General features: G+C 34.1%; 1 protein-coding gene across 4 annotated transcripts in view; it reads left to right on the top strand.

The window, feature by feature from the left end:
• Positions 1 to 13,293, top strand: part of Papola (poly(A) polymerase alpha) — a 62,231-nt gene that overhangs the window by 39,870 nt on the left and 9,068 nt on the right. For 2 of the 4 annotated variants that reach the window (XM_046440517.2, XM_046440515.2), the window contains exons 16-19: positions 3,298 to 3,419; positions 8,699 to 8,841; positions 11,236 to 11,333; positions 11,569 to 11,789. In XM_046440517.2, the coding sequence (XP_046296473.1) occupies positions 3,298 to 3,419; positions 8,699 to 8,841; positions 11,236 to 11,333; positions 11,569 to 11,789 (584 nt within the window). Of the gene's footprint in view, positions 1 to 3,297; positions 3,420 to 8,698; positions 8,842 to 11,232; positions 11,334 to 11,568; positions 11,790 to 13,293 lie in introns of all 4 variants that reach the window. The other 2 variants (XM_046440516.2, XM_046440514.2) reach the window with 1 other exon arrangement.

Here is a 13,293-nt window from a genome sequence, read left to right as displayed (position 1 = left end):
GTTTAATATTAAATTTTTTTTTTTTTTGCCTACTTACTAAAGAAGGAAAGAGATTGGTGGCAGTTTGCTAAAACGCCAGTATCATACACTGATTCCAATGTAAAAGAGAAATAAAGGGACTATTGTACTATGTTCCTTTCATCTGTGGTTTCACTTTTGTTACTCTAGGTCCACTGTGATTCATAAATATTAAATGGGAAATTCCAGAAATGAGCAGTTGACAAGTTTTAGATTGCATATTGCTGAGAAGCATGACATCTTGTGCCCTCCTACTTTTTTCTGCTTAAGAGGCAAATTATCTCTTTGTCTAGCATATCCACATTGTGTACACTAACCATCTGTTAGTCAACTTAGTAGCCACTTAGGTTATCAGTTGCCATATTGAAGTGTTTGTATTCAAGTAACCTTTACATGGTAGCCTAATGCTACATCACAAAGACTGATTCATTCATGTTTGACCTCTTATTCCTCATGAGAAGAAAAAGGCAAGTACGGTAAATTGGTAAATTAATATACTTTGATAGACCACATTTGTATAATTTTTATTACAATATGTTGTTATAATTGTTCTTTTTTATTGGTTCTTTTTGTTAACCTCTTATTGGGCTTAATTATGTATGTGTGGGAAAAACAAAGTATATATGGATATGGGGTTCAGTACATATGGTTTCAGCCATCCACCGGTTTTTTTTTTTTTTTTTTTTAACATACCTGCTTGTGGATAAAGGTTGACTGTGTATGCATTTCAGTATGTAAATGCTCAGATACAGTGACACTAGAAGACATATTTAAGAAAAGTCAAATGATTATACTTTATGTAGAATCACTGGCAGTGCTGTATCTGGGAATTCTGACTGACATGGGTGTTGTTTGTGGTTATTCTGATTGATGTTCAGCAGTGTTGAAATTTGTAACAAGATAGAAATAAAAGTTGGAAATAATGCAAAAATTTCCATGTTTTTTGGTTTTGTTTTTTTGTGCTGGGGTTGAACCCAGGGCCTTATGCATGCTAGTCATGCACTCTGCCCCTGGGCTATATGCTTATTAACCCAGTGATCTAATTTTTGGTATACATAGTGGTTGTGCTGTAAGCAGTTATGTGTTAAAAAACTTTTTTTTTTTTTTTTTTTTAAGTAAAACTGAATCACTTTCTTGATTCAAATAATTAGTAGATTTCCATCTTTAGAAATGGTGATGTAACATGTTACAGTTCTCTGGGTGGAACAGTCTACATTAAAGGATATAACTTAATCACTGTGACAAAATGAAAACATCCCTAGATGGTTTTAAGATGTCATTTGTAGGACATTATTCCTCCTCCTGCCAGTAAAAGTAAAAGTAAAAGTTTTGATGCTCACCTAATCTGTGAAAAAACAAGGTATGCACACATGCTTGAATTAGTAAATTTATTTTGTACATTGCATTCAAATTAAGCTGTTTATTAAAGATCTTAATGAATCAACTAGGTTTCAAGGATCTTTTGGGTGTTTATAAAAGGGAATACTTACTTCTGTTATTGAAAATTTTTAATGTAATGTTTTTTTTAATAACAAATTAACATGTTCATGGCAGATTTTCATCCTTAATTCCTCCCAGCTTTTTTTTCAAGACATTGGAGACATCTGATGCCTCTTTTTCCTCTACTTAGTTTTTTTTTTTAAATTATATTTAATTATTTATTTATTTGGCAGACACAACATCTTTGTTTGTATGTGGTGCTGAGGATCGAACCCGGGCCACATGCATGCCAGGCGAGCGCGCTACCGGTTGAGCCACATCTCCAGCCCCTCTACTTAGTTTTTTGATGATTCTTTCAGAATACATGAAGAATCCTGCTACTTACTGCTTTTTCTAGTACTTACTGCTAGTTCAAGCTGCAGCTATTGCTCTGTAGGATTACTACCCTTGCCTCAGCTTTTTTGTTCTGCCTTGCCCACCTTACTATTTTCATTTAGTGCTCAAATGGTATTTTTAAGACAGAATCATGTGTTGCCTGGCCACCAATGTCATGCAGAATTAAGTCTTAAGTCCTAAACTGATGTTCGTAAATTATGCGATCTTCTCATTATTCCTCTTTTTTGACCTCATCTTCTATTATAAGTTCATAATCCTTTGTCCATTTGTCTGGGTCCACAAAAGTAATAAAATCATTGCATAAGATCCCAGCAGCCTGGAGCACTTGGTAATCACAACATTTTGCAGGGAACCATTGCTATTCACATTAGCAAAAATAAAGGCCAAATAGCTATAAAGAGTTAAGATTAGAGTTTGTTTCTAGATGAGTTTTGATGTCAGTCTTTAGAAAGAAAGCCTTCTGTGTTGGGAGTTATTTGCAGAGGAGGGATTATGGAGTTCCACTTCTCCTCTTTTCCTTTTGTCTTTTTTGTTATTCCTGGAACATTCTATGCATGTTCTCCTGCTCAGGGAATGTGGTTTGTGATGTTTGCTTTCCCTGAAATGCCATTCTACTAGGTACTCTTAATCTTCAGTCAATGTTACTAAGTTTCCAGGCTCAGCATCCTGTCCTGTTCCTTGTTCAGTTTTTCTACATAGTACTTACGTCCATCAGGCACAAAATATATCTTACATATTTCCTGTTTATTCCCTACACCTGTAGCATGTTGACTCTGATTCTCTTTTGGTCTCCTTTCTTTACTGTTATCTCCAGTGTGTGCAACATTGTGAGTGAGGTCTCAGTATAGATGCTTAATGAGTATTTGTCATATGACTTACTAAATATTTTGATTATTCTGTGGCCCTAGGACCTAAATAATTTGGATTTATTTCTTTGTAGCATTTTCTTTTTATATCTGTGACCTGTTATTGATTTATTTTTATAATAAAAAACATGTCATTACTTAAAATTTTATCTTGCAGATTCTTGTAAAGTATCTTACCTTGGAACCATTTAACAAAGAAAATAGTTTAATAAGTTTGACTTTTATTTTGTTGCATGGGTTACATACTGAGAGTAAAAATTTAATTATACTGGTAGCAAAAGGGTATGGGTTTAAGAAATCCTTTTTCTTCAATTCTGGTGTTTTCTTAAAAGAGTTACTATGCTGGAAGATTTAATGTACTTAGTGCTTTTATTCATTATGTGTACCTTACAGAAAAGAATTTTCCTGGACAATGAATTTTGTCAGATTAGGGACAGGTCTTGATCTGATAATTTTATACACATGCAGTATTGATTTAAAAAAAGATTCCTACTTAGAATACTTTCCCCTGAGTGAGTTTAAACCTGACTTTAAAAAAAAATGTTTCTGTTTCTTGTAACAATTTCTAATTGTGTAGTTTATAGGCAAGCAATAAACAGCAAGATGTTTGAGGTGGATATGAAAATTGCTGCAATGCATGTAAAAAGAAAGCAACTCCATCAACTACTACCTAATCATGTGCTTCAGAAAAAGAAAAAGGTAAATTTAGAAAGTACTTACAACAGCATTACTAACATAATGTTTTGTGCATCCAGCCTGAAAGTATTTCAGAATTTAGATGTAGTTAATAGATCATATTTGAAATAGGTGATAGCATTAAAAAAAAAAAATCTGTTAATGTGGAGCAACTCCATTCATGTGAAATCTAACTCAAATCAGTTTTCTTGGATACACTTGCCTCAGACTTCAGAGAGATAAGTGGTAATGCTGCATATTCTTATTTTTATACATCCAGATTCTCTTCTTTTATAAAGTCTTTTATTATCCATTTAAAGTCCTACATCAGTGTCTCAATTCCTTTTCTTTTAAAGTGAACCATGTTAAATTAGTCAAGTTATGTGGACTAAGAAATTGTATTTTTTTCCCGCAGCACTTGCTCAATCTATTTATTTAATGGGAAGCAAGAAATTGTATATTTTTATTTTGGTAAGTGTAGAACAATAAAAGTACATGTATATTACTTAAAAATTATAAGGTATTGGTTATAAAGGAGATCATACCACCAGAGGTTAAATTTTTGCAGTATGTTGTGGGGTTTATTTTTCCTTTTGACTAACTTGGAGCCATTTTTTTCCTTCTTTGGACTTATAGCACGTATTTTAGAATTTTAGATAACAAGCATGATAACAATTTTATTTTTTTTTTAAAGTGGTTCCAAAAATAGATGGCTTACCAGGTGTGATGGTGCACGCCTATAATCTTGGCAGCTTGGAGGGTGAGGCAGGAGGATTTCGAGATCAAAATCAGCCTCAGCAACTTTGTGACGCTCTAAACAACTTATCGAGACTCTGTCTTTACATAAAAATATAAAAAAAGGTTGGAATGTGGCTTACTGGTTAAGTGCTCTTGGGTTCGATCCTGGGTGCCAAAGGGAAAAAAAAAGATGGCTCATTTCTACAGTGGAATCACTTATAGTTTCACTGCAGTGAAAATAAATGATATGGAGAATCACATGTTAATGAAAAGGATGCAGATGAATCTGTACAGCATGCTACTGTGATGTAATGTTTACAAGTTTAAGAATTTAGGAGATGAATACAAAACAAAAGTGTATGTTAGAAAATGATGACCATCTTCGTATCATGGTAATAGTTGTTTATCTGCATCTGGGGTTGGGAGGAGAACAGTATAGTTAATATACAAAAGACTTGAACTTTAAAATATTTTGTTTCTTAAAACAGACTAAGCTGGGACATAGTGGGTTATTCTTATGATCCCGGCAGTTTGGGAGGCAGAGACAGGAGGATTAACGTTCAAGGCTGTATCTCAAAATTAAAAGGCTGGGGACTTGGCCCCATGATTAATCACCCTTGGTTTCAATCCCTTGTAGGGAAGAGAAATAGAAAATAAAAAAAACCTAGAGCATGTTAAGGTAAAAGGCATTCATTGAATTTAAGCCTAAGAAATGTGTAACAGACTCCTTGGTTCAAATTCAGGCTGTATTGCTTCCCATCTGTGACACTTTGGCATGTTATATGACAAGCACCTGTTCTTGATTTTTCTCATTACTAAAATCAGATTAATACTTTTACCTGTCTCATTTGGTATTTCATGAGAATTAAATCAATTGGTGTAAAAAGTGGCTTAGACTAGTGCCAGCCACACAGTAAATGCTCATATTGACTTGTTATTATCATCACCATCATCATTTATAATGTAGGGATAGGTATATAAATTTTGACAGGGAGGAAGAAATCTAAAATTAAATTCTGGAATTAAAATATTATGTTACTTTTTCTTTATATTCTTCTCAGTGCTGGGCATCAACCCAGGGTCCCATGCTTACTGCGCATGTACGCTGTGACTGAACTGTACTCCCAGCCTTTGATGTTACTTTTATAAACTGCTTGTCTCTCCCCAGCACTGCAAACATTCTCTTAATCTATTTGTACCATGAATTACCTAATCTAGAAAGTGACAAAAATATGCATATATTGCTAAGCAATTTTAGTTTTATATTGTCAGGAAGAACATTTGTCTTCTAATTGTTCTTTGTGATTGTATTATTATTTTTTTCTTTTATAGTGCTGGGGATCAAACTCGGGGGCCTCATGCATATAGCAGGTGCTCTACCCAGCCCCGATATTATATAATTAATGAATTAAATTGTACTTGAATGTAAATTTATTATGTTTGAATATGTATATTTTGTTTTCTGAAATGAATATAAATAGCCTACTATTCCTTTTATTAAAATATTTATAATAAGGGTTAATTAGATTGTCTGGTATCCTAGATTCATACTAGTTTTTAAACTTACTGTTAAATGATAACAGTATATTTGGAACAACTAGTATATAGTTACGAGAATTTTTGGATGTTTTATTTTTATTACGTTTTTATATAGTATTTTTCTAGAACTATTTAACAAAGAATTATGATCACTAACTTATTTGTTTACAAATGAAGTTAAGTGTTTACAATTTACCTTGCAATAACTGCTCTTAACAGTTTATTTCTACAGATATTATTCATTATACATGTTATCCTATGTAATGTATATTTTTCAGTTTTTTTGATGAAACTTACCGTTTTATGATCTGCCTTGTTTTGAGCTTAGTATATTGTGACCATCCACCCAAATTATTTTTTAGTGGCTCCTTAACATTTCTTTGTATGACTATAGTTTGATTAAACCCATCCTGTTTATAAATTCATTTAGATTTTTACTAATTTCCTTTATTAAAGTAGTACTTTCTTGTTTTTATAAGTATCTGGGAGTATTGAATTCTTTAATGGTTACATTGGACTCTAATAGCTTCTTTTTATTAATCTCTGTTTACAAAGCACTGTACCAGTCTTTTTCTGTATTTACTGTTCCAGCAACTCCTAGGTATTGTCTCTTATAGAAGAAATGGAGTGGTTAAGAAACTTGTCTCTTTATGCAACATAACTTTTCATGTTGTATAAAATGTGAATTAAATCTAGATCTGACTGACATGTATACATGTATTCATTCTGTAGTATCCTCTTGTCTTATTTATCTTTTATTAGAAAATTTTGATGGAATATTTATGATTATTTGATTTTGAGGTGTTTTGCCACCACACTTGATGTAAACGCAGACGCAATGAAAAGTAACTTAATACTGTTTTTTGTCAGACCAGCCACTTAAAATATTTACTTTCACAAATTATCCTGTGGTGGTTTACCATGTGTGTGGTCACCTAGTCAGGCAGGTAACTATATGGAATTGAATATAATTTATTTACTGAACAAATCTTTCTCTTGTCTGGTAGAGTAAGGTTGGGAGTATCTTTGAATGGAAATATACTCATTTAGAATAATGGATATTTTTGTTTTACAATTGGTTTTATAAGCAAAAGGCATTACTCTCATAAGATCTTGATTTCCCCATTTGACCCATTTTTACTTATTTATGTAAGTCGTTTTCTTAGTAATAAATCAAAGATTAGAATGTCTTGTCATTTGGGGAACTGAGGAGCAGAGCATGCATACATACCCACATACATATATTTGGTTTTGGTTTTTGTCAACAGTGTAAGTTATTTTCATTAGAATGTTTCTTTGGGGGCAGAGTGTATAGCTTACTGGTGAGACTTGCCTGGTGTGCATGAAGCCTTGAGTTTGATCCCAGCACTGTATTAAAAAAAAAAAAAAATCCTGTAGATAAGTGAACACTGAGGTTAAATGAAGCTGAGTGAACTAGCCTAATGAGTAAGCTTTGTTAGCAATACTTAAAACTTTGCCACTTAGGAAATCAACTTTAATCCCATAGAACTGTTTTTAGTTTTGCTTTTTTCCCACATTATCTATTTTAGAGGGATTTTGTTTGATTTGATTTTTTTTTTTTTTTAAGAAGCAGAACCAACATTGGGGTTCTATATGTGGTTACTGGGTTTAGTTTTCAGAAAATTAATTTTGCTTTTATTTTTCTCAGGACAGTTTACATACAAAAGTAAATATACCATATCAAAATCTAAATTACAATTACAGCAGCTGAACTCTTTTGTTTTTAGAAGGTTCTTTTTTTTTTTTTAATAAACAGTGAATGACAGTAAATTATACTGGATTTTTTTTTGTTTGAATTGTGTACTTTTTATGTTCATTATGGAATAATTAGAAATCAATAAATTGTATCATGTGAGGTTGTATATATGCCAATAGTCCCAACTACTGAGAGGCTGAAGCAGGAGGCTCTGTTGAGTCCAGGATTTCAAGGCCAACCTGAGCAACATAGTGAAACCCTATCTTAAAAAACAAAAAACCAGGACTGGGCTTGTAGCTTAGTGGTAGAGTACTTGCCCCCACAGGTGAGACACTGGGTTCATTCTCCAATACCACATAAAAAAACTATATAATAGTGGCTGGGATTGTGGCTCAGAGGAACTACGCTTGCCTCACATGCGAGAGGCACTGGGTTTGATCCTCAGCACCACATAAAAATAAAGATACTTATTAAACACTAAATAATAACGGGCTGGGTATATTGGTCAGTTGGTAGAATGCTTGCCTAGCATGCACAAGGCCTTGGGTTCAATCCCTAGCACCACAAAAAAACAAAAAACAAAACAGAAAAAAAGAAATGAAGGTATTGTGTCCATCTAAAACTAAAAATATTTTATATCTATATATACCTATAGGTATTTTATTTTATATACATATAAACACATATATATACACACACTTTTTTAAAATTAATTATTTTAACCCAACCTCTTTAGCCAGCCTGGCATTTGCCTGTAACTTTGGCTATCCTGGAGGTTGAGGCGGTATGATCGAATAGTTAAAGGCCAACCTGGGCACCTTAGTGAGATCCTGTATCAAAATAAAATAGAAGGGCTAGGGGTAGCGCCCTTGCTTGTCCTCAATTAAATCTCCAGTATTGCAAAAAAAAAAAAAAAGAAAAATCACTTTAAATCCACTAGCCAGATAGTCATTGCTAATATCATATTTATTAAGACATTTTCCCCCATTGTGTGTTTCCTCATATTTATAGTCCCATGATTCAAAATTGATGTATTTTCATATTATAGTGGTTTAAGTTGCATTAGGTCTTAGTATACATGCTTAATGTAGCATTCCTTTCTCCTCTTTTTTCACATGGAACTATAGTTCAATCAAGACATATATAAGTTCCATATCTTTGCCTTTTATATTCGGCACGACACTTAAGAGTTCTACAGACTTAGCTGCTTTATGCTTTTTAGTAGAAAGTATTTCAGTTAAGAGTTTTCATGTTTCAAAGATCTGGGTGAAATAAAGATGTATTTAATTAAATATTTTGTTGATTGCAGCATTCAACAGAAGGTGTCAAATTATCAGCTCTGAATGACAGCAGCCTTGACTTGTCTATGGACAGTGATAACAGCATGTCTGTGCCTTCACCTACTAGTGCTATGAAGACCAGTCCATTGAACAGTTCTGGCAGCTCTCAGGGGTAAGGAAACAAGGGAAGTAGAAGTGGAAAGATTAGCTGTTTGCTGAACACATTAAAATATATTCTCTTGTGGCATTAAAGTAATCTGTTAATGTTTACTCCTTAATTTTTAAAAAATAGCAGTTTAACTCCCTAGTTCTGAGACAGTTTTTAGTTTTGACCTAGCGTATATTTGTATTTCATTTTTGGAGCTGGTATGTCTTTGATTTATGAATGAATATTAGCACCTTCATCCTTCTAGATTTATATATTTAGATAGCTACTGATAGAGGATGCTATATGGTATACTAAGGAGAATAGACAAAAGGTCTATCCTAGAGCTGCTTATTTGGAACAGGAGAGCTTTTCTGTGAATCCGTTTGTGAACTTCTGAAGAGGGTAAAGGTCCAGCATAGAGTGGTTTCAGATAGAAAAACCTTTTTAAGAAGAGCTACTTCTTCTAAAATGGTTAAAATATTTTGAAAGAAGAACATATCTGTGGTAGTGAAAATTAGAACACAGTAAAGCCATATTTATGTTTAATAAGTTGACAAACTTGAAACCTTAAAAGTTGGAGGGTCAGTTAATATGCAGTCAATGGCAGAGGTGCAGTTTGGGGAAGATTTCTGAAAAAATGTGAAATAGAAAATGCCTATGCACATTTGAGTTCATGGTGTTTTTTTCATTTTGACTTGGTAGCATGTTTTTAAAAGCTTAAGCTAATCATATATAATCTGAAGACTTCAACCCTGAACATGTCTTACAAATTTTGGAGTTATAAAACAAATTTCATTTTGTTAGAGCATTAACTTTCATACTTACATTATTTTAAATTTTTTTTTTTTTGGTGAGGGGTAAAGAAGCAAATATTTAAAATAAGAATCTTGTATAATTTGAGTTTAGTGCAAGTATATGAATTCACAAATTCGGTCTTGCAGTTTAGTTTCTTAAAGTAATATTAAATTCCTTCTGAAAGTAAAAATTTATTTTTGGTAGGTAATACTGGGGATTGAACTTCAGGACTTTTGAACATCCTAGGTAACACTCCCCAGGTCTGAAAATAAAATTTTTAGTCATTTAATATCCCCTTCAGGGCTCTATTTTCAGTCCTTTATCTCTCTGGAAGTGGTTTTACCTTTTCTGTTAATTCCATTTACTTACATATCCTCATAAACACCAAAATTTTTTTGTTTCTTCAGTGCTGAGAATCAAACCCAAGGCCTTGGGAATGCTAGGCAAGTGTTCTACTGCTGAACTACATCCCCCAGCCCTTTCTTAAAGTTTTATTTTGAGACAGGGTCTTGCTAAATTGCCTAGCCTGTCCTGAGCTTGGGATTCTCCTGCCTCAGCCTCCAGAGTAGCTGTGGGATTATAGGTGTGTGCCGTCACACGCCACTGTAAGCTCCATAGCTTAAAAAAGTGGACTACTCTGTGGTTCCATGTAAATACCAGAAACCCCTCCCCAAAAAAGTGCTCCAAGTGTTGCCCACCTTGTCCTCATGGCTCCATAATTCCTCAGCTTCAGGATGTGAGCTATGGCCGAGGGAGAGTAGGTAACCAGAGCATTTTTTGCTTTTATTTTTCTTTCAGGAGAGAGTAAAAACTTTAGCTTATTTAAATGTCCTTATGATAATTACTAGAGACAGAAAAGTGGATATAGGAGAATAAAGAAGTGGTGAGTTTCCTTTACTTCTAAGAGTTACTGGGGTCCAGAATGTAGAAGAATGGATTGGGCTTTGATAAATTATGAGACAATGAATATAATCTCATTGAATAGGAAAGAAGAGGGGTTATGATAGAAGCAGGTATGTCTCATATTTGTACTTGAAATTTTGGTTAATTCCTTATTGTTGATGGCTTTGGTTGTGAGTTCAGAAATAGGTCATTTGCCAAGACTGGCCTGTGAAAACAGAGGAAACACCAGAGAGAATTTTGAGGAGGCACAAGGAGGGTTTAAAATCACTTATTTCTAAAGTAAAATATTAAAATAGCCTCTTGTTACTTGAGAGTCTTTGTTGCTAACTTGGCCACTGGATGGGCTTTTGGGGTTATGTGTACCCTTAGATTTTATGTGCAGAAATTTATTTCTGTTTCTCAGACCATTTTCCTGTTCTATTTTTAATAGCACCTGATGCATCCACATCACTTAAGAACAGATCTTTTAACTATTTCATCCACTGTGGTAGTTACTATCTTTATGTGGTGTTAAATTTAACTAATATTTAATATTAGAGAAATAACATTAAGTATTCAGTTTTCACTAACTATATTTGAAGGGTAGAATGGCCACATGTTTGTAGTGGCAACAGTGTTAAATAGCATAAATAAAAGAACATTTCTGTTGTTCCACAAAAGTCTGTTGGTCAGTATTGCTTTATAGAATATTTAATATTCAATTTTTTGTTTGTTTAGCAGAAACAGTCCTGCTCCAGCTGTGACAGCAGCATCTGTGACCAACATACAGGCTACTGAAGTTTCTATGCCACAAGTAAATTCCAGTGAAAGCTCAGGGGGTAAGGAGATTGATTTGACAAGTTTGAGAACTTTAACATTATAATTAGTTTTAGTCTTCATTTTAGAATAATGAGTTTGTTGATTAAATCGTTTGAATTCAGGTTTTAAATGTTATTTTATTATTTGTAGGTAAAGTTATTTATGAAATCAAATTCTGAGAAATAAAAGCTTTCCCTGAACTTTATGTTCATGTTATTATTTTAATTTATATGTGTTCATGTATTTACTGTTTAGGTACATCAAGTGAAAGCATTCCTCAAACTGCCACACAACCAGCCATTTCTCCACCACCAAAGCCTACGGTCTCCAGAGTTGTTTCCTCAACACGTCTGGTAAACCCACCACCTAGACCTTCAGGAAATGCAACAACAAAAATACCTAATCCTATAGTAGGAGTCAAGAGGACATCGTCACCTCATAAAGAAGAGAGTCCCAAGAAAACCAAAACAGAAGAGGTATATCTATCTGTTCTCACACACACATACACCCCTAAATCCACACACATGCAGACATGTACATGTTAGTTAGCTGTGGCAACACAAGGTTGCCTGTTCTTAAATGCAGTGGAAGAAAATCATTTGTTAGCCAAAAATGAGTTCTGAAGTTTTGAAAAAACGTTTGGTGTGTCTGTAGTGGTTTAGTGCTACAATTTCTCTTCACCATTTCCTTCTCATTAGTAACTATCTCTTCTGTATAAGCCTGGACTTTGGGGCAGGCGTCGGGGTAAGGAGAGCCCTGTGTTGTGAATTGCATTCAGGGCCTCTCTTCACAAATGACAGGCAAGCCCTCTACCACTGAGCTATAATCCCCAGTCCATGAAACTTTTTAAGCATGTATGTAGTTTGTAACACAGAATTACATGTTATCTTCATTTATTATTCTCTCTTATTTGTACTCATTTCTTCATGGCCTCTTGGGGCAGTTGTATGGAGCTTGAACCTTGTGCATGCTTTAGGCTACACCACCAGTCCTCAGGTGCTTCTTATTTAATAATAGAGCAAAGTTGCAAAGTCAGATTAGTTTTGCAGCCTTGAATGATTACTTCCTACAACCTTCAGGAAGCTTTTTAACATTAATTATTTTTTCTATTTTAAAAATAACAACTATAGTTGGCTTACTTTATTGCATTCTCAAATGTGCATATTGATTTGGTGAGTCTTTGTTCTGCAGGGGCTCTGACTCAAGAAACAGATTCAGGGTTCAACAGGTGAAAGAAGACAGTTAAGACAGTAGACATGTTTTATTCAGTGGTGGCACAGCCATTAGCTGGCTCCCAGCTTCATCTCCAGTTCTCAGCCAGTTCCATTTTAGGCCCTTTTTAGCCCATTTCCATAGGCTTTTTTTTATATGTAAGATACAGCAGGTACACTACCAACAGCTTACACGTGGGTAGGGAGGTACATGTTCAGAAGTTAATGTCTATCCGTGAAATCACAGTGTTTCTGGCCTTGACTAACCATAACATAGCTAGTTCCCAGCCCTGACTACACACTAAAACATTAACAAAGCCTTTTGAAAGTGTCTGCCTGGGAGCCTAACTACAGCCATTTGGTGGCCTGCCCCAACAGTCTTTTATTTCCATTTTTTATTTTTATTTTTGCATTGGTGGGGACTACACCCAGGGCGTTAGTTATGCTAAGCAAGCCCTTTACCACTGAGCTCCACCCTTAACCCCTTCTATTGTAACAAGACAATAGAAGTTGTCTTGTTAAACAATTTCATCTCTCTTGAGCTACTCTCATCTTTTCATATTAGTGAGGCATTCACCATTGCCCTGGAGATGATAGGATAAAATTATCAATTTCACTGTGATATATTTATCTATCTGCACATGTGTGTGTGTGTGTGTCACATGTTTTTTAATTGAAAGGATTTCTTTGGAAAAAAAGAATCTGGGTTTCTCATGTGTTTTGTGTTTTGATTGGTAATAGTGAAAATTTAATTGTTTCTAATTGACCC

The sequence above is a fragment of the Marmota monax genome, unplaced genomic scaffold, assembly GCF_021218885.2.
Source record: "Marmota monax isolate L192 unplaced genomic scaffold, Marmota_monax_Labrador192_F-V1.1 WCK01_AAM20220418_F8-fsc00017, whole genome shotgun sequence".
Classification (NCBI taxonomy): domain Eukaryota; kingdom Metazoa; phylum Chordata; class Mammalia; order Rodentia; family Sciuridae; genus Marmota; species Marmota monax.
This window is presented reverse-complemented; position numbering and strand designations above follow the sequence as displayed.